Raw genomic sequence first — 20,967 nt, forward strand, 5'->3', positions numbered from 1 at the left:
AGTCGATCTGCCAGGCCTCTCCATATCTATATTTCAGCCATCGCTCTCCATTTTGCTGGGGCTTCACCTGCTTGGCATGTTTGATTGCAGCACACGTCTCACATCTGTGGGTGATCTCTGCAATGGTGTCAATAGTGAGGGAGACCCCTTGATCTTGAGCCCACCTGTATGTTGCATCTTTACCTTGGTGGCCTGAGGTCTCATGGGCTCACCGGGCTATGAAAAGTTCACCTTTGCGCTTCCAGTCCAAGTCCACCTGAGCCACTCTGATCTTAGCAGCTTGGTCTGCCTGCTGGTTGTGTCGATGTTCATCAGTGGCCCGACTCTTGGGTACATGGGCATCCACATGGCGCACCTTCACAACGAGATTTTCCACACAGGCTGCAATGTCCTGCCATACTTCAGCAGCCCAGATGGTTTTACCCTTACGTTGCCAGTTGTTCTGCTTCCATTGCTGCAGCCATTTCCACAGGGTATTCGCCACTGCCCACAAGTCAGTGTAGAGGTAGAGCCTTGGCCACTTTTCCCACTCAGCAATAACCAAAGCAAGCTGGATGGCTTTCACCTCTGCAAACTGACTCGATTCACCCTGTCCCTCAGCAGCTTCAGTGACCTGTCATGTGGGAATCCACACAGCAGCCTTCCATCGTCGATGTTTTCCCACAATGCGACAAGACCCATCAGTGAACAGGGCATATCGCTTCTCCTCATCTGGCAGCTCGTTATATGGTGGGGTCTCCTTAGCACGTGTCGCCCCTGTTCTGGTGACATCCCGGAATCTTTGCTCTCTGGCCAGTTCATGATCACCTCTAGTATCCCTGGGTGGCTGGGGTTCCCTATTTGAGCCCATTGTGTTATCAATGCAACCCATTTACTCCACGTGGCTTCTGTTGCATGATGCGTGGAGGAGGCCTTTCCTTTGAACATCCACCCCAGCACCGGCAGTCGGGGAGCCAGGAGGAGCTGTGTTTCAGTGCCGACCACATCTGAGGCAGCCCGAACTCCTTCGTATGCTGCCACTATTTCCTTCTCAGTTGGTGTATAATCAGCTTCAGAACCTCTGTGTCCCCTGCTCCAAAACCCTAGAGGTCGGCCTCGGGTTTTCCCAGGTGCTCTCTGCCAGAGTCTCCAGGTAGGGCCATTCTCCCTGGCTGCGGTGTAGAGCACGTTCTTAACCTCTGGCCCTTCCCGGTCTGGCCCGAGGGCTACTGCTTGGGCAATCTCCTGCCTAATTTGTTCTAAGGATTGTTGTTGCTCAGGGCCCCATTCAAAATCGTTCTTCTTACTGGTTATATGGTAGAGAGGGCTCACAATCAGGCTGTAGTTTGGGATGTGCATCCTCCCGAACCCGACAGCGCCCAGGAAAGACTGAGTCTCCTGGGTTTTGCCAGCTTGGTAACACACCCTTTCTAAGCACTCCGTCAGTTTATCAGGGCTCTGCATTTGTTCGGGAGTGAAATTCCAAAGCATTGGAAGTGACCACCAACTCAGGCCTTTGCCCATCTTTTCCCACACCCCTTGCCACTCATCATTATCTGACCTCGGGGCAGGTTTCCGGGCACTGCTATTGTTAGAGAAGTGCTGCATGGCCAAAACCAGAATTAGGCAGACATTCAGAAAGCATTGTGCCACAATCATACTGGCCTGCAGGCTCCAAGGATAATTGAAGCTCCCAAAAAACGAGAGGATCTCTTCCCCTGGCTCACCCATAGAGGCGGTGAGACCCCTAACAAAAGTCCAGGCAGCAAACAGGCACCGGCCCACCCCCACAAACAGCAATACAAGCATATTATTAAGCAGTCAATAGCTAGTACATCAAAATAAGATCCTTTATACATTTTCCACCAATAACAAACACCAGCACTGGGATCATAGACTGGAAATAAGGGTTAATCCAACCCCATCACACAAGCAAATGGGCCAGCATTGCAAACATTTTCTTATTACACAGTACAAATACAAACAGAAAAATTTCACCCAACAGATTGCTCTAACACTCTCTGCTCAGGGTCTGTCCCTTTTTGATTCTTATTTCAACACTCTTGTGCCCCATGTTGGTGCGCCAAAAAGGCTGTGTTGGTTGAGGCCCTGCCGGAACCGGAGACCACATTGCCGTTGTCCCTCCCCCACCCTCAGCTGGTCAGGCTGGAAGTGAGGAACAAACCTGGGTTAAAACAAGAAGAAATTTAATACAATAGTGTGATAAATAAGAATCTGAACAACAACAGTAGCAATGATAAAAACAATAAACAGCAATAACAGTAAAGAAGATAAAAGATATACAGATAAATACCTCAATGGTTACAGACAGCCCCATGCTCCCGGCGACCAAAGCCACAAAGGAAAAAAAGGTTCCCACACTCCTGCACTCAACCCGGTATCAGCATGGTATGAATAACCTGCCTTGAGATCCCTTCCCCCTCTCCGCTGGGGAAACTTAACCCTATCATAGCTGAACCAGGACAGTGAAGTCCAACTGAAGAACCCACATAGAAAAGTGGTGATGAGGAGGTTATGATATCCTGTATTTACCAGCTGGAGAAAATGAGAGCCATCAGCTCAGTGATTCTAGATATACTCAGTCTTTGGTTAGGAAGTCCAAGAACACAAATAACTTTGGTTTACACTAACCTCAAACAAATGAACTGTCATGCTAGATGGAGTCTCTTATAGTACGTTTTTATGTAAAGCTCTCCAAAAAAGTAAAATACAAATATTTGGAATGACAAGAAACACCAAAATTTACTTTATATATAATACATATTTGTTATATATAGATTGTATTTTTAAAAACACGAGCACATCATTTCTATTGGTTTAGAGTCACAGAGAATACAGGAATCAAATATTTTGTTATTTTTCCTAAAATTTGTCAATGATAAGTAATTTTTTTTAATCTTAATTTTCTTATAATATTTATCTAATTTATTTTAAAAATGGTGTGTTGAAAAAATACCTTGCTCTTTTCTTCTTTGATGGAAGATAAACATATCCATTTGGTTTCACTACAATGGCCTAATGCTCCTCCACTACTCACTTTATTTTCCTTGGGACCAGAACACTTACTAGTTCATTTCCACACTTTTTGTTTCTGGCATATTTCAAATATTAAATTATGTGTTTTTACTGAAGCTGATCATTTTTTTTTTCACTGAAGAGAAAGGCAAAATGTTCTTTCAAATGAAAAGTGGAAAAACACTTGCAAAACGAGAATTTCAAGCTGCAATTTTAAAAGACAGACTACTCACTAAGATTTAGTCTACGAGCCTTCGTTTTATGTTTTTTGTATAGTACAAAGCTTTAAGAGCACAAAGCTCTTCAAAGCTGAGCTGCTGAATGCCAAAAATAAAAGGGAAGCTAGAACAATCTCTGCCCATATCCTAGGTTTAACTGAAAAATATTTAGCATCTTGATATTTCATTTTCATCTTATCCAGGTAAGGAAAAAAGTCACAAAAAGCAGTACTGAAAGAATGAAAAACTGGGCGTGACACAAGGAGTGTATAAAAGGGAGAGAAAGCGCTTAGTGCAGGAGACACAGCAAGCATGCAAGAGAGCATGTAAGTGTGCTTTAACTCTTCTTTCATTGGTCCTTGTGGAGGTGGAGCAGACACAACACAATCTCATCAAATTCTGGAAATCACTACAAAAGACCTACTGTAATGAACAGCCCTCCAAAGCTACATCAGCTAAATAATTAGAGAGTCCACTGTGCAATTGACATGTTGAAGTCTAGCAAAACCCTGAAGCCTTTCATACTTCCATGCATTGAATAAAAACACACCTTTTTGCAATCACCTTCTAGAAGTCGTAGTAATTTCCTGTAGCAGGAACCCCCTTAGTTGCAGGACAAGGCTGTGAGACAAGACACACACCAATACGGTTAACAGTCAAGCTCCAACGTTTATTAGATAAACAAGTCCTTATATATTCTTGTGACAGCAAACACGTGTGTTGCTCTGGCACATGCTCATTTCAAAAACTCGCTCCACTCAGCACTTTCAACAAGCGCTACTAAGCGTACACAACTGGTAGATAAATTTCTGCTTTGTTATTCTACAGATTCCTTTCTTATCTGTTTCTTCCCTAATGAGTAAAAATACTTTTGCTTTTAGCCGTCGTTAATCTAGACGCTGTTAGTCTTCTAACACAAGTGCGTCATTAATTTAGACATTGTTAATCTTCTAACTTGAATGCTGATGACACTTTTACATTGTCAGTGACACAGACAGTTTGCGACCCGGCATACGCACCCACAATTCCCCCTTTTCTTTTTATTAAGGCCTCTATCCTATTTGCCACACAAGACAGCAATAATCTCACTATGTATATTGTTTTGCGGTTAGTAACAATGCCTAGACATAAATAGAGAGTGATCAGAAAGATTCACACAGTACATACCCTTAAATTCTTCACATCCATGTTCTGGTGTCAATAACAAAAATCTATAGTCGCTTTATTTTGTAGAACAGCATGCTTTATAGTATCTTCATTTGTCAACAAATTACTTACTATATTAGATGTTAAGTTAAATTGTTTTACACGCCAACAGGCTATTTTGTTCAAGGTGGATAGGGTTTTTACAACCCCTACTCCTGGGGGCTAAGAGAGATGTAGTGACAATCTCTCCAGGCCTCCACAATGCCATTTTATTAAAGGATACACAGCAATCTATAGACTACCATAAAGTACACCTGCAGCTACTTGATTGCTCACAGGTTAAAGCTACTTGTCCATGAGCCCTTTTACCCTCTATGATTGGTCCCAGTGTGGTGTCTACGAGATGCTCTCCTGCCAGGCAAACATCTTGTCTTCTACAGTCCAGTTTCTTTATCTTTTTGCTACATACGCAGTTTCTCAGCCCTTTGGCCTTGCGGGTGTTCTTCACAACAGCTAAAGCCTGTTGTTACAGTGAGGCCATTCGGTTTGGATCGCTCATAATGTGCCCGTTGTTTTTCAGCCATTCTACACACAGTTTAACATCATTAAAAGGATTATAATGACAATTTAAACTGTTAGTCCTTGTAAAAACAAATCTTTTAACCATCCAGTAATTGGTAACCTTTTAGCCGGATCATTATTAAATACTCTTCCCTCTTCAAGATGTAAACCCATCGTGTAAGTATCACTACAAAACCAAATGTCATTTATCCGTACTGCTGAAGGAGTCACGTTTTGCCATCCCAGCCAGACTGTCTGATTATACCAACTATGTGTCAGATAGGCTTTTTATTCTCAAACTATATACATCCGCAGGCCTGATTTGTATGCTATTCCCAGCTACTGGGGGAAGAGGGCTTCTCAGTTTTAACTCCAATCAGACAGGTCTGAGATGGGTTGGCAGCAGTTGCTAAGCCCAGGCAAATTGCCTGCTGTCCTGATTGATTTATCCCTGCTACCTTGGCACAACTCAGCAGTATCTTATCTATCCTACGAGGCCTGTTCTTCATCAAAGCTTAGCTGTTTGTCAGAGGCTGTGTAAGGCCGATGCCTCCTAGATCTCCCCTTTCTTGGTTTTGCATCGGCACCTGCAAGACTTGTTTGAGAGCTGTATCAATTAAGGGTTAGACAAACTTCAGAAACATAGTGTACTTGGAATAGTTCTATAGAAGGCTAAAACAATACAGCAGTTACAATTACTAGTTAAAAGAGTAGGCTAATTTCACTACCTGTAAATAAGGGATATAACTAAATACTACAAAATAAACAGTAAGGAAAACACGGAATAGCACACTTAATGGGGTACTAACATTCAGATCCGCAATCGCTGGGGAACCCTGGGTGCAGCGAGAATTTAGAGTGCCCTTCCTCGCAAACCGGAAATCCTACGCGATGCGTCCATCCATAGGTGAGGCATCCAACATCGCTGCAAGCAGGTCCAGCCTCTACATCAACTGGCCAAAATAATTGGCACTTTTCTTTGAGCGGGAACATCTGATTTCATCCTCCTGTTGAGTTCCACCCAGAGCCTGGCCAGCACTCCAGGGGGAAAACCAAGGGAGTTTTTAATAAGGTTAAACATTTGAGCTTTTCATTCTTAATATTGCTAAACAAAGAAAGTTGAATACACACATTCTTACAGCATTTCATCCTTATTAATAATTACTTTTCATCTAAACTACATCTTTCACTAGTGACTAGTAAGCCTATATATTTCATTAAGGAGTTGCAATTACTGTTAGCATTCTCTCTTAAAAGAGTTGGCAACTGTAGTGTAGTTTGTTCTGTTGCAGTAGCAAGCATTACCCAGACATTCTGCTTAAATGATCAGTCTAAGAGATCACAAACTGTTAACACAGCGGCACCCACAGCACCCACAGCTGGATCCTGAGTGCTGGCTGCCTCTCACCCTCAGGTGTGGTTGCACACACCTTGCCGGTGACCATTGGAGACTGAGACCTGTGGAGACAAAAGCATAACCTCTTCCCCAGGTTATTAAAAGACATGGTCCTTCTCAGTTACTACTTTCTATGTTTTTTGTTAACACTTGAGCCTTGCTCTCGACTTCTTGTTGATCTGGTTTCTGTGATGAGAAATGACACAATATTGGTGGCATCTGTGAGACAGGGGAAATGTTTAAAAGGTTCATGACGTATAATGCCTTATTTAGCCTTTTGTGAGGTGTAGATTGATATCTTGCATCTTGCCCCTTTGTTGTTGTAATAGACACTTTAGCTTGCTAGATGTATGCTTCACAGTGGCCTGACCGGCCGGTGAATGGGGAATGCAGGTCAGATGCTTGACTCCCCACTGTATGGTAGGATGCAAACAGTCTGTATTAAGAGACACATGTACATATTTTAACATTGGAAATGCAGCTAAGTGAGTGACAACAGATTGCCATAATTCTGAGGAGGTGAGTCCCCAAGGGTCGACACCACTTGCCTGTTGAAGAGATGGAGTCTGTCTGGTATTCAGGGCAAGCTGATAAAGAAAATTGTTTTTGTATTGACCTGGCATTCCAGTGGAAAAAATGCATGTGTTTTTCATCCCACTGAAACAGCAGAGGATATGGTTGACCTGGAGTCAAGACTTCTCCCCCTTTTTGTTTTTGCAAAAGCACTTTCAAGTTCTGGCGTGTTCTTTCTACAATGGCTTGTCCTGTGGGGGAATGCAGTATACCTGCGATGCTTGTCTGTTTGAGATGGTGTTTGCTATGCGGTGAAGATCATATTTTTCTTTCTCTGTAAGTACTTTGGGTGATGTTAGTGAAGGATCTTTTCATAAAATATGAAATAAGCTATGCAGATCATCATCAGTTAGGCCCACAACGGCTGTATCCAATTTATGGTTCCTAACAGTTTCTGTAAATCTTTTAAAGTCTTAATAGCAGTTTTAAGTTTAAGCTGTTGCAGGACAATAGTCTGTTCACAAATTCTTCAGCCCAGGTACTGCCGGGTGATGATATATGTACCTTTTGAAGTGGTATTTGCAACACCATTTGATGTAGTGAGTGTTTGGTTAAAGCAAGAGCCGTTTCCATGATCTCTTGTGTTTTTGTGGCTATAAGGATGTCATCCATATAATGACATATAACAGCTTGGGGGACCTGGTGGGATTTTTATGTGTTATGGTAAAATAACGCAGTGGTATTGTTTTGCAGGTTCACTAATATTAATAGTGGGAATAGAAAAAGTAATTTTAGGTGCATCATTTGGATGCAAGGGAATGATAAAAGAAACCAATCCTTTAGATCAATTACTACAAGATGCCAGTTTCAGGTAATCATTGTTGGGGAGGGCATTCATGGTTGTAAAGTATTTTTATCCTCCATTGTATCATTAATGTGTCAGAGATCATGTAAAAGTCACTATTTACTACTTTAAAATAAGAAACTTAATTGTCCCTGAATGAAATCATTAAGGTGGCATGGCTTTTTCCTTGGCAAGGGCCACTGACACAGTCACACAGGTGATTCGGTTTACAAGGTTAGTTTCAGGGTGGGTTGTGCACTGAGGGTGATTAAGACAAATTTGATCCAATTTGAGTTCCCCATTGAGCCATACAGTCATGACCCCAAAATGTAATTGTGGGTGCGTATGCCAGGTCACAAACCATCTGCATCACTGACAACGTAAAAGTGTCATCAGCATTCAAGTTAGAAGATTAACGATGTCTAAATTAATGATGCACTTGTGTTAGAAGACTAACGGCGTCTAGATTATCGACGGCTAAAAGTGAAAGTACTTTTACTCATTAGGGAAGAAACAGATAAGAAAGGAATCTGTAGAATAACAAAGCAGAAATTTATCTAGCAGTTGTGCAGGCTTAATAGCACTTGTTGAAAGTGCTGAGAGGAACGAGTTTTTGAAATGAGCATGTGCCAGAGCAACACACGGATTTGCTGTCACAGGAATATATAAGGACTTGTTTTTCTAATAAAGATCGGAGCTTGACTGTTAACCGTATTGGTGTGTGTCTTGTCTCACAGCCTCATCCTGCAACTAAGGGGGTTCCTGCTACAACTGGCGCCTGAACAGAGACCTCCTTTTTATTGCTTAAATGCGGAAACTCGCTTAAATGCAGGAACTCGCGTAAATGCGGAAACTCGCTTAAATGTGGAAGACTCCGAAGCATCACCGAAGGTGATACCGGGAGCTTGCAGGCGGGGAAGCAGAAGGGCACAGGATGAAACACCGGAGCGTGGAGATCCTGCAGGTATGGAAAACGACACGGCCCTAAAACTGCTGTTAAGTATCCTCTCTATGAGAGGCAAAGAAACAGCTCTTAGAAATCTTAAACAGCTCACTGAATGAGCGCATGGAGAACATTTTTTTGAGATAAGAAAAAGACAAAATAATGAAGGTGGCCAGGCTGTTAACAGAGAACGAGAACACAGAGGGAGAGGATGCATATTTTGAACCTCGGGAGCAAGATTTATATGCTAGGTCTTTTGACTGTGATAATCTTTTAGACCCTGACGCTGTAAATCCTGAAAAAGAATCTGACCTATGTCCTCCCTTAGCTGGGGATGATCCGTGGGTAAAGTGAGGCGAAAAACCTTGGCGCAAGGGGATAAGGCCATGGCAAGAAAGATTGTTGCTCCTGTAAGCTATGAGCCGGGACATCAGCCACGTTGGGAAGGACTGCATTTTTCTGTTATTAAAGATCTACAGAAAAGCATTAATGAAGACAGGTTGCAAAACTCATTTACAACAGTTGTACTGGAGGCGATGGCTCAGGGATATCGATTGGCCCCATAAAAATTGGCTAACACTTTTAAGAAAATACTGGCATTCACGCCGACACAGTACTCTATCTAGAAAACCGAGTGTGTGAATTTTTGTACTCAGCATTCGCGCCCCCCCCCACACCTGCAGGGGCAGAGCTGGCGGCGGCAGCCCGGGCCAGGGTCCTCCCCGAGCCCACCCGCCGCGGAGCGGCCGCCTGCGTCCGAGCTCGGCACTGCGCTCTCGGCAACCCCCCACCCCCCGGCAAAAGCGGCAGGTTTTTCACAGAGAAGGTGCTGACGCTGTCATGCAGCAATGGCTTTATATATTCTTAATGGTGTTTTCGTATTTGTAACATTTGTCATTTTATGTTGTGAGTAATAAGGGTAAGGGGCTCCTTTGTGTGCCTGTGTGATTGCTTTGCGTGTGGGAGACGCGGCCCACTGCAGCTGCAGAGTCCTCCGGCCGCCAGGGAAGCGGCTAGAGAGGAACACAGGAACGACAGGGTCCTAGTGCCCGCCCGCTGAGCCATCACCGCTGAGGTTTGTTCAGGCTCAGGGTTTTAAGTGTCTCAAGTGAAATATCTCCTCTAGCAGGAGGCAGTAATTCTGTGTTGATTGTTGTCTTGAATTTAGGTGCATACTCTGCGGGGAGAGTGCACCTCTGTACCATCTGCCTAATGAAAATATTGTTAAAAAAAAAATCTACAACCTTACAGGGGTTGTTTGTTTTACCAGGGGTCATCGATGCTGGTTACGAAGAGAAAAATCAAAATTATGGTCTGTACCCCTGTGTTCAGTAACAAAATGAGAAAAAATTATTCACCTTGTTAATTTTACTGCGGCTCCCCCTAATAGTATACTGATAAGCCACGGTGACTCAGGATTTGGATCAGCAGGCACCCCTTAAATATTTTTGGACTCAGACAGTGACACAAGGTTGACTTCTAGTAAAATTTACTCTCATTAAAGCTAAAAAATCTGTTGAGCTGACAGGCATCTTAGATACTGCTGCAGATGTGACCATAATATCTGTGAGCAGATTGGCTGTTAGCTCCAGTAACTCAAATGCTTTTCAGTGTTAGTGGTCGTGCTGTAGCAATTTAAAGCAAAGATCTCATTCATGTAAGGGGCCCAGAAAACTGGGTAGCAAATATTCATCCATTTATATTGGAAAACCCTATTACATTTTAGGGTCATGACTGTGTAGCTCAATGGAAAACTCAAATTGGATCAAATTTGTCTTAATCACCACTGTAGCACGACCCACCCTGAAACCCACCCTGAAACTAACCCTGTAAACTGAATCACCCGTGTGACTCGGTCGGTGGCCCTTACCAAGGAAAAAGTCATGCCACCTTAATGATTTCATTCAGGGACAATTAAGTTTCTTATTTTAAAGAAAAGTGGTAAATAGTAACTTTTACATTATATCCAACATATTAATGATACCATAGAGGATAAAAATATTTTGCAACCATGAATGCCCTCCCCAAAAAAGATTACCTGAAACTGGCATCTTGTAGTAATTGATCTAAAGGATTGGTTTCTTTTATCATTCCCTTGCATCCAAATGATGCACCTAAAATTACTTTTTCTATTCCCACTATTAATATTAGTGAACCTGCAAAACAATACCACTGCGTTATTTTACCATAACACATAAAAATCCCACCAGGTCCCCCAAGCTGTTATATGTCATTATATGGATGACATCCTTATAGCCACAAAAACACAAGAGATCATGGAAACGGCTCTTGCTTTAACCAAACACTCACTACATCAAATGGTGTTGCAAATACCACTTCAAAAGGTACATATATCATCACCCGGCAGTACCTGGGCTGAAGAATTTGTGAACAGACTATTGTCCTGCAACAGCTTAAACTTAAAACTGCTATTAAGACTTTAAAAGATTTACAGAAACTGTTAGGAACCATAAATTGGATACAGCCGTTGTGGGCCTAACTGATGATGATCTGCATAGCTTATTTCATATTTTATGAAAAGATCCTTCACTAACATCACCCAAAGTACTTACAGAGAAAGAAAAATATGATCTTCACCGCATAGCAAACACCATCTCAAACAGACAAGCATCGCAGGTATACTGCATTCCCCCACAGGACAAGCCATTGTAGAAAGAACACGCCAGAACTTGAAAGTGCTTTTGCAAAAACAAAAAGGGGGAGAAGTCTTGACTCCAGGTCAACCATATCCTCTGCTGTTTCAGTGGGATGAAAAACACATGCATTTTTTCCACTGGAATGCCAGGTCAATACAAAAACAATTTTCTTTATCAGCTTGCCCTGAATACCAGACAGACTCCATCTCTTCAACAGGCAAGTGGTGTCGACCCTTGGGGACTCACCTCCTCAGAATTATGGCAATCTGTTGTCACTCACTTAGCTGCATTTCCAATGTTAAAATATGTACATGTGTCTCTTAATACAGACTGTTTGCATCCTACCATACAGTGGGGAGTCAAGCATCTGACCTGCATTCCCCATTCACCGGCCGGTCAGGCCACTGTGAAGCATACATCTAGCAAGCTAAAGTGTCTATTACAACAACAAAGGGGCAAGATGCAAGATATCAATCTACACCTCACAAAAGGCTAAATAAGGCATTATACGTCATGAACCTTTTAAACATTTCCCCTGTCTCACAGATGCCACCAATATTGTGTCATTTCTCATCACAGAAACCAGATCAACAAGAAGTCGAGAGCAAGGCTCAAGTGTTAACAAAAAACATAGAAAGTAGTAACTGAGAAGGACCATGTCTTTTAATAACCTGGGGAAGAGGTTATGCTTTTGTCTCCACAGGTCTCAGTCTCCAATGGTCACCGGCAAGGTGTGTGCAACCACACCTGAGGGTGAGAGGCAGCCAGCACTCAGGATCCAGCTGTGGGTGCTGTGGGTGCCGCTGTGTTAACAGTTTGTGATCTCTTAGACTGATCATTTAAGCAGAATGTCTGGGTAATGCTTGCTACTGCAACAGAACAAACTACACTACAGTTGCCAACTCTTTTAAGAGAGAATGCTAACAGTAATTGCAACTCCTTAATGAAATATATAGGCTTACTAGTCACTAGTGAAAGATGTAGTTTAGATGAAAAGTAATTATTAATAAGGATGAAATGCTGTAAGAATGTGTGTATTCAACTTTCTTTGTTTAGCAATATTAAGAATGAAAAGCTCAAATGTTTAACCTTATTAAAAACTCCCTTGGTTTTCCCCCTGGAGTGCTGGCCAGGCTCTGGGTGGAACTCAACAGGAGGATGAAATCAGATGTTCCCGCTCAAAGAAAAGTGCCAATTATTTTGGCCAGTTGATGTAGAGGCTGGACCTGCTTGCAGCGATGTTGGATGCCTCACCTATGGATGGACGCATCGCGTAGGATTTCCGGTTTGCGAGGAAGGGCACTCTAAATTCTCGCTGCACCCAGGGTTCCCCAGCGATTGCGGATCTGAATGTTAGTACCCCATTAAGTGTGCTATTCCGTGTTTTCCTTACTGTTTATTTTGTAGTATTTAGTTATATCCCTTATTTACAGGTAGTGAAATTAGCCTACTCTTTTAACTAGTAATTGTAACTGCTGTATTGTTTTAGCCTTCTATAGAACTATTCCAAGTACACTATGTTTCTGAAGTTTGTCTAACCCTTAATTGATACAGCTCTCAAACAAGTCTTGCAGGTGCCGATGCAAAACCAAGAAAGGGGAGATCTAGGAGGCATCGGCCTTACACAGCCTCTGACAAACAGCTAAGCTTTGATGAAGAACAGGCCTCGTAGGATAGATAAGATACTGCTGAGTTGTGCCAAGGTAGCAGGGATAAATCAATCAGGACAGCAGGCAATTTGCCTGGGCTTAGCAACTGCTGCCAACCCATCTCAGACCTGTCTGATTGGAGTTAAAACTGAGAAGCCCTCTTCCCCCAGTAGCTGGGAATAGCATACAAATCAGGCCTGCGGATGTATATAGTTTGAGAATAAAAAGCCTATCTGACACATAGTTGGTATAATCAGACAGTCTGGCTGGGATGGCAAAACGTGACTCCTTCAGCAGTACGGATAAATGACATTTGGTTTTGTAGTGATACTTACACGATGGGTTTACATCTTGAAGAGGGAAGAGTATTTAATAATGATCCGGCTAAAAGGTTACCAATTACTGGATGGTTAAAAGATTTGTTTTTACAAGGACTAACAGTTTAAATTGTCATTATAATCCTTTTAATGATGTTAAACTGTGTGTAGAATGGCTGAAAAACAACGGGCACATTATGAGCGATCCAAACCGAATGGCCTCACTGTAACAACAGGCTTTAGCTGTTGTGAAGAACACCCGCAAGGCCAAAGGGCTGAGAAACTGCGTATGTAGCAAAAAGATAAAGAAACTGGACTGTAGAAGACAAGATGTTTGCCTGGCAGGAGAGCATCTCGTAGACACCACACTGGGACCAATCATAGAGGGTAAAAGGGCTCATGGACAAGTAGCTTTAACCTATGAACAATCAAGTAGCTGCATGTGTACTTTATGGTAGTCTATAGATTGCTGTGTATCCTTTAATAAAATGGCATTGTGGAGGCCTGGAGAGATTGTCACTACATCTCTCTTAGCCCCCAGGAGTAGGGGTTGTAAAAACCCTATCCACCTTGAACAAAATAGCCTGTTGGCGTGTAAAACAATTTAACTTAACATCTAATATAGTAAGTAATTTGTTGACAAATGAAGATACTATAAAGCATGCTGTTCTACAAAATAAAGCGACTATAGATTTTTGTTATTGACACCAGAACATGGATGTGAAGAATTTAAGGGTATGTACTGTGTGAATCTTTCTGATCACTCTCTATTTATGTCTAGGCATTGTTACTAACCGCAAAACAATATACATAGTGAGATTATTGCTGTCTTGTGTGGTAAATAGGATAGAGGCCTTAATAAAAAGAAAAGGGGGAATTGTGGGTGCGTATGCCGGGTCGCAAACTGTCTGTGTCACTGACAATGTAAAAGTGTCATCAGCATTCAAGTTAGAAGATTAACAATGTCTAAATTAATGACGCACTTGTGTTAGAAGACTAACGGCGTCTAGATTAACGACGGCTAAAAGAGAAAGTATTTTTACTCATTAGGGAAGAAACAGATAAGAAAGGAATCTGTAGAATAAGAAAGCAGAAATTTATCTACCAGTTGTGCAGGCTTAATAGCACTTGTTGAAAGTGCTGAGAGGAACAAGTTTTTGAAATGAGCATGCGCCAGAGCAACAGATGGATTTGCTGTCACAGGAATATATAAGGACTTGTTTTTCTAATAAACGTTGGAGCTTGACTGTTAACCATATTGGTGTGTGTCTTGTCTCACAGCCTTTTCCTGCAACTAAGGGGGTTCCTGCTACATGTAATAGTGGTTTTCCAATATAAATGGATGAATATTTGCTACCCAGTTTTCTGGGCCCCTTACATGAATGAGATCTTTGCTTTAAATTGCTACAGCACGACCACTAACACTGAAAAGCATTTGAGTTACTGGAGCTAACAGCCAATCTGCTCACAGATATTATGGTCACATCTGCAGCAGTATCTAAGATGCCTGTCAGCTCAACAGATTTTTTAGCTTTAATGAGAGTAAATTTTACTAGAAGTCAACCTTGTGTCACTGTCTGAGTCCAAAAATATTTAAGGGGTGCCTGCTGATCCAAATCCTGAGTCACCGTGGCTTATCAGTATACTATTAGGGGGAGCCGCAGTAAAATTAACAAGGTGAATAATTTTTTCTCATTTTGTTACTGAACACAGGGGTACAGACCATAATTTTGATTTTTCTCTTCGTAACCAGCATCGATGACCCCTGGTAAAACAAACAACCCCTGTAAGGTTGTAGATTTTTTTTTTAACAATATTTTCATTAGGCAGATGGTACAGAGGTGCACTCTCCCCGCAGAGTATGCACCTAAATTCAAGACAACAATCAACACAGAATTACTGCCTCCTGCTAGAGGAGATATTTCACTTGAGACACTTAAAACCCTGAGCCTGAACAAACCTCAGCGGTGATGGCTCAGCGGGCGGGCACTAGGACCCTGTCGTTCCTTCGTTCCTCCCTGGCCGCTTCCCTGGCGGCCGGTTCTCCGCAGCTTCAGCTGGGTCGCGTCTCCCACACGCAAATCACACAGGCACACAAAGGAGCCCCTTACACTTATTACTCACAACAAAATGACAAATGTTACAAATACGAAAACACCGTTAAGAACATATAAAGCCACTGCTGCCTGACAGCGTCAGCACCTTCTCTGTAAAAAACCTGCCGCTTTTGGCGGGGGTGGGGGGGTGCCGAGAGCACAGTGCCGAGCTCGGACGCAGGCGGCTGCTCCGCGGGGAGGGGGGGGACGGAACGGGACTCGGGGAGGCCCGGGGCCACCGCCGCCAGCTCTGCGCCTGCAGGTTGGGGAGGGCGCGAATGCTGAGCACAGAGATACACACGCTCGGTTTTCCAGATAGAGTACTGTGTTGGCGTGAATGCCGTTTTTTTCTTAACAGTGCTAGCCAATTTTTATGGGGCCAATTGATATCCCTGAGCGATTGCCTCCAGTACAACTGTTGTAAACGAGTTTTGCAACCCGTCTTCATTAATGCCTTTCTGTAGATCTTTAATAACAGAAAAATGCAGTCCTTCCCAACGTGGCTGATGTCCCGGCTCATAGCTTACAGGAGCAACAATCTTTCTCGCCATGGCCATATCCCCTTGCGCCAAGGTTTTTCGCCTCACTTTTACCCACGGATCATCCCCAGCTAAGGGAGGACACAGGCCAGATTCTTTTTCAGGATTTACAGCATTAGGGTTTAAAAGATTATCACAGTCAAAAGACCTAGCATATAAATCTTGCTCCCGAGGTTCAAAATATGCATCCTTTCCCTCTGTGTTCTCGTTCTCTGTGTTAACAGTCTGGCTGCATTCATTCTTTTGTCTTTTTCTTATCTCAAAAAAATGTTCTCCATGCGCTCACTCAGTGAGCTTTTTAAGATTTCTAAGAGCTGTTTCTTTGCCTCTCATAGAGAGGATACTTAACAGCAGTTTTAGGGCCGTGTCTTTTTCCATACCTGCAGGATCTCCACGCTCCGGCGTTTTGTCCTATGCCCTTCTCTTTCCCCGCTGCAAGCTCCCGGTATCACCTTCGGTGATGCTTCGGAGTCTTCCGCATTTAAGCGAGTTCCCGCATTTAAGCGAGTTCCGTGTTTAAGCAATAAAAAGGAGGTCTCTGTTCAGGCGCCAGTTGTAGCAGGAACCCCCTTAGTTGCGGGAAAAGGCTGTGAGACAAGACACACACCAATATGGTTAACAGTCAAGCTCCGATCTTTATTAGAAAAACAAGTCCTTATATATTCTTGTGACAGCAAATCCATGTGTTGCCCTGGCGCATGCTCATTTCAAAAACTCGTTCCTCTCAGCACTTTCAACAAGTGCTATTAAGCCTGCACAACTGGTAGATAAATTTCTGCTTTGTTATTCTACAGACTCCTTTCTTATCTGTTTCTTCCCTAATGAGTAAAAATACTTTCGCTTTTAGCCGTCAATAATCTAGACGCCGTTAGTCTTCTAACACAAGTGCATCATTAATTTAGACATCGTTAATCTTCTAACTTGAATGCTGATGACACTTTTACATTGTCAGTGATGCAGACAGTTCATGACCTGGCATACACACCCACAATTTCCATTTTTCTTGGTAATGAAAAGAAAGAAATAGGTTAAAACCTACAAGAACATGTAAATTTCAGTTCAGAGGTTGCCATCTGAAAATCCAGCTATTTGTTGGATTATTAAAGCTACAGAATTATAATTCGTCACTATAAATTCTTGCTTCAAAAATACGCAGTCAGAAAGGCTAAATAATCTGTGTTTAAGGTATCAAGTGCTTCTAACTAAAACCTAAATGGTTAAAAAAACAACTTTTGGATATTAAAAGCATGCAGAAGAGTAATTATTGTACAACTACTTAATTTACTTGATGCTAAGGCCAAAAATACATTTCCCCGGTATCTTCACAGAAAAAAAAAAAAAGAACATCACAACTCAGAGCAGAACAGATGGAGACATCCCAATTTAAATTTTGCTTAGATTTTACAGAAGTGTTGGAGGGGTGTTTTTTGGTTTTCAAACTTTTCATTACCCTGTTCAGATTAAAAAAAAAATAAAAATTACTCACTTTTATATTAAGTAAACAGTTTAGGGACTGGAGGAAAAAAACCCAACCAAACAAACATAAGTTTATTTTAGGTCAGTACTCATAGAAGTCCAGCAGTGAAAGCCTGAAGAGAGGAGACAAGGAGCAGAGAGACTTTCTTTGAGAAACCCAGAAGGACATGCAAGTACACAGGTAGAATCAGTGTCAACATCTAGTAAAGAACAAAGGGAATAAACACGACAGTCAGCAATTCAGATCTCAGCATGATTAAGCAATTCAGATCTCCGCAGGATTAAGCATGCATACAAGCACAGTTTTATATGAGAACATATATACATACATATATATGTATGCATATGTATGTGCGTAAATATCTTTATTTTTTATATTTGAATATATAGAAGATCTTAAAAGCTAAACAAAGAAATATACGGTATACTTTGTGGTATTTAAAGAATCAGTATGTTATAATATTCAGATATGTACTCACATTAGGAAAATTCATGCAATCCAAAAATGCCTAAATGTTCCACAGCTGCATATCACCCCTCATATATTGTGGCATTGGCATGGAAGGGAAAAATTCTTGGTTTGGAGAACTTTTAACAAAATGAAAAGCAGATAAGCTCCTAACATACAAATTCTTGAAACAGGAACTCTGCACAAACTACTTTTCAAACAACCTGAAACACTTATTGCAAGCTAAGTTTTTTCACAGCACAGCAAATCTATCTAGGAACAATAACACAGCCATCAAGAAGAGCAATCAGCAACATCAACAATAACACAGCATTCTTAACAGGCAAAGGAAAGATTATTTAAGATTGTAAAAACAGAGCTCAAAATTCCTTTAATAGAAACTGATTCACCTGCTTATCTACTGAACTCCAAATTGAAGAAGATAATTTGGAGGAATATAAGACTTGGGTCTTTCACTAATTGCTTATCAGAGCTGAAGAACCGAGTGAGTGTTTGAGCTAATTAGAACAAGTAATTTCGTAGGAAGTATTTAGGTTTCATGCTCTACATGCTATGTTTTCTCAATGTCTTCTCTCCACTGATATTCTAGTCTGATTTATTTATTAAAAACCCCACACCCAACCTCAACATAGCCAACATTTAATTGGATTAAAATCTCATTGTCACATTAAAAAATTCACTGAGGAAGCAGCCTTTTAAAACAAGTCACAGCTAGCAAACTTCTTAGATAAAACTGTTCTCTATGCAGCAACTAATGTATTAAAAATTATGATCCAAAAACCAAAGCAAGTACAAAATCAGTATCAGTGAGAGCTGCAGATAACTGAAAAAGCAGAATAAGTAAAAAATGACAGAAAGAAGTCAGTTATGCATTATTTCAAGGAGCAAGGGTAGAATGAATTTTACACATTGCAGCAGGTAAGTTATAACTATGCATAGAGGGTGCCTAATTGCTTTATAGTAAATTAAAGCTGTCTCTTTTCATTGAAGCTACCATGAAATACTTCAGTTGCAATGCAGTAATACACACAGAATATGGGAATATCATACAGCAGACACAAACAGGTCCAGGAAATTCCTGAAGCATGTGGAAGATAACTTCTTAGTGCAAGTACTACAGAAGTTTTCCCTTACAGGAAAGATGCCCTCCTAGATTTGTTGTTTGTAAACAGAGTGACTCGTGGGCAAAGTTGCTGTCTTCATGGTTGTCTTCATCACAGTGACCAAGCAGCTGAGTTTTGAATCATTGGCAATTGAAAAACTGCAGCAAAACTCCGTAGATATGGGGAAAGCAGACTTCAGGCTGATGAAGGACATAATTAGAGGATGATAAATTTCCAGCCAACTCTGAACTTGTTTGAAACTCGCAGCTCCAGAGGGATGCACATAAGTCTATGGGACCCAATCGCCTGAAAGAGCTGGCTGATGTCATAATGGGACCTTTCTCCATTATTTTTCAACAGTCTTGGGAATCTGGAGAGGTCCCAGTTTTCAAGAAGTGTAAGAAGGAAGACCTGTCAGTTCACTTCAGTGCCTGCTAAAATTACGAGGTTATTCTGTGAGTTATTGAAAACCACTTGAGAAACAATGCAGCCATTGGTCATAGTAAACACAGGTTCATGAGGCAAAAGTCCTGTTTAACTAACTTAATTTCTTTTTATGACAAGGCCACCCATCAAGGGAAGGGAGTAGATGTGTGTGGGGGGGTATTTTAGCAAAGCTTTTGATACAGTCTCTCCCAGTATTCTTCTGGACAAAATGTCCTGCATACAACTAGACAACTGCATAATACCTTGGGTGAACAATTGGTTGACAGGTCAGGGTCAAAGTAAATGGAGTTACATCAGGCTGGTGGTCAGTCACTAGTGGGGTTCAGCAGAGCTCAGTTTTAGGGCCAGTGCTCTTTAATGTTTTTATAAATTATGTAGATGCAGGAGTCAAATGTACATTAGGTAAGCTTGCCAGCAGTACTAAATTACAAGGAGCTGTGGACTCCCTCAAGGGCAGAGAGGCCTTTCAGAGAGATCTCAGAAATCACCAATAGTATGAAATTTAACAAGACCAAGTGCTGGATTCTGCAGCTGGGATGGGGTAATACTGGCTATACATAGAAAGTGAAGGATTGGAGGCTGGATGGCAGTTCCAGGGAAAGAGATCTGTAGATGTGGGTTGATGGCAAGTTGAATATGAGTCAACAGTGTGCTTTGGCAGCCAAAAGGGCCAACTGTGCGCTGGGGTACATCAAGCACAGCATAGGTAGCTGGTTGAGGGAGGTGACTGTCCCCCTCTACAGTGCACTGGTGTGGCCCCACCTTGAGTACTGTGTACAGTTATGGGCATCTCAGTATAAGGACATCAAACTATTAGAGTGTGTCCAGAGAAGGGCAATCAAGATGGTGAAAGGTTTCAAGAGCAAGACTTACAAGTGGCTGAGATCACTTGGTTTGTTCAGTTTAGAGAAGAAAAGGCTGAGGGGTGACCTCAGCACAGTCTACAACTTCAAGGGAAGCCATGGAGCAGGAGGTGCTGCTCTCCTTTCTCTAGTGATCAGTGATAGGACATGAGGAAAAGGTACGAAGTTGCATCAGGGAAAGTTTAGACTGGACATTAGGAAAAGATTCTTCACTGAGAGGGTGGTTGGTCACTGGAAGAGGGTCCCCAGAAAAGTGGTCATGGCACCAAGCCTGTCAGAGTTCAGGCAGGGTCTGGAAAATGCTCTTAGTGACATAGTTTAGTTTTAGGTAGAACTGCAAAGAGCAGGAAGCTGGACACGATGATTCTTATGGGTCCTTTCCAACTTGCAAAGTTGTACAATTCTGTGATTATTCACTTTAATCACATTGTGCTTTTGTAAAAGCATATAAAACATATAAACCACATTTTAATAAAGATTTTGAAGAACAGTTCTGCAGCTGAATACACTAAATTCTACTGCATTGAGTACTACTTAATTTATTGAAGATCCAGAACAGAATCTTAATGTACTTGTTTTAAAATCCAAACTCTGACAATTAATTTTGCACAGGTTTTTCATGCCAAAAACCAAAAACTCTTCCCCCTATGAAACCTGAACATTCCCAAAAAGCATTATTTTATTTCTTTAACAAGATATTACACACTACTTGTTT

At 41.8% G+C, this 20,967-nt stretch overlaps 1 protein-coding gene across 3 annotated transcripts; it reads right to left on the bottom strand.

Moving 5' to 3' along the window:
* Positions 1-429: 429 nt before the first annotated feature.
* LOC141973621 (uncharacterized) lies at positions 430-16,458 on the bottom strand. 3 transcript variants are annotated; one of them, XM_074932386.1, is made up of 2 exons: positions 16,275-16,458; positions 430-2,164 (listed from the first exon to the last, which is right to left on the bottom strand). In XM_074932386.1, exon 2 carries the CDS (start codon positions 1,786-1,788, stop codon positions 562-564), a length of 1,227 nt encoding a protein of 408 aa, XP_074788487.1. In that variant the 5' UTR covers positions 1,789-2,164; positions 16,275-16,458; the 3' UTR covers positions 430-561. The 3 variants fall into 3 exon arrangements, with proteins under 3 accessions (XP_074788487.1, XP_074788489.1, XP_074788488.1); XM_074932388.1 differs by lacking the exon at positions 16,275-16,458 and adding an exon at positions 5,750-5,876; XM_074932387.1 differs by lacking the exon at positions 16,275-16,458 and adding an exon at positions 3,784-3,927.
* Positions 16,459-20,967: the final 4,509 nt, after the last annotated feature.

This window comes from Athene noctua, chromosome Z, assembly GCF_965140245.1.
Source record: "Athene noctua chromosome Z, bAthNoc1.hap1.1, whole genome shotgun sequence".
In the NCBI taxonomy this organism is placed as follows: Eukaryota; Metazoa; Chordata; class Aves; order Strigiformes; family Strigidae; genus Athene; species Athene noctua.

Bases quoted from the DNA above. Each gene is read 5' to 3' on its own strand.
- LOC141973621 (XM_074932386.1), bottom strand. From the start codon at position 1,788: ATGCTTGTATTGCTGTTTGTGGGGGTGGGCCGGTGCCTGTTTGCTGCC.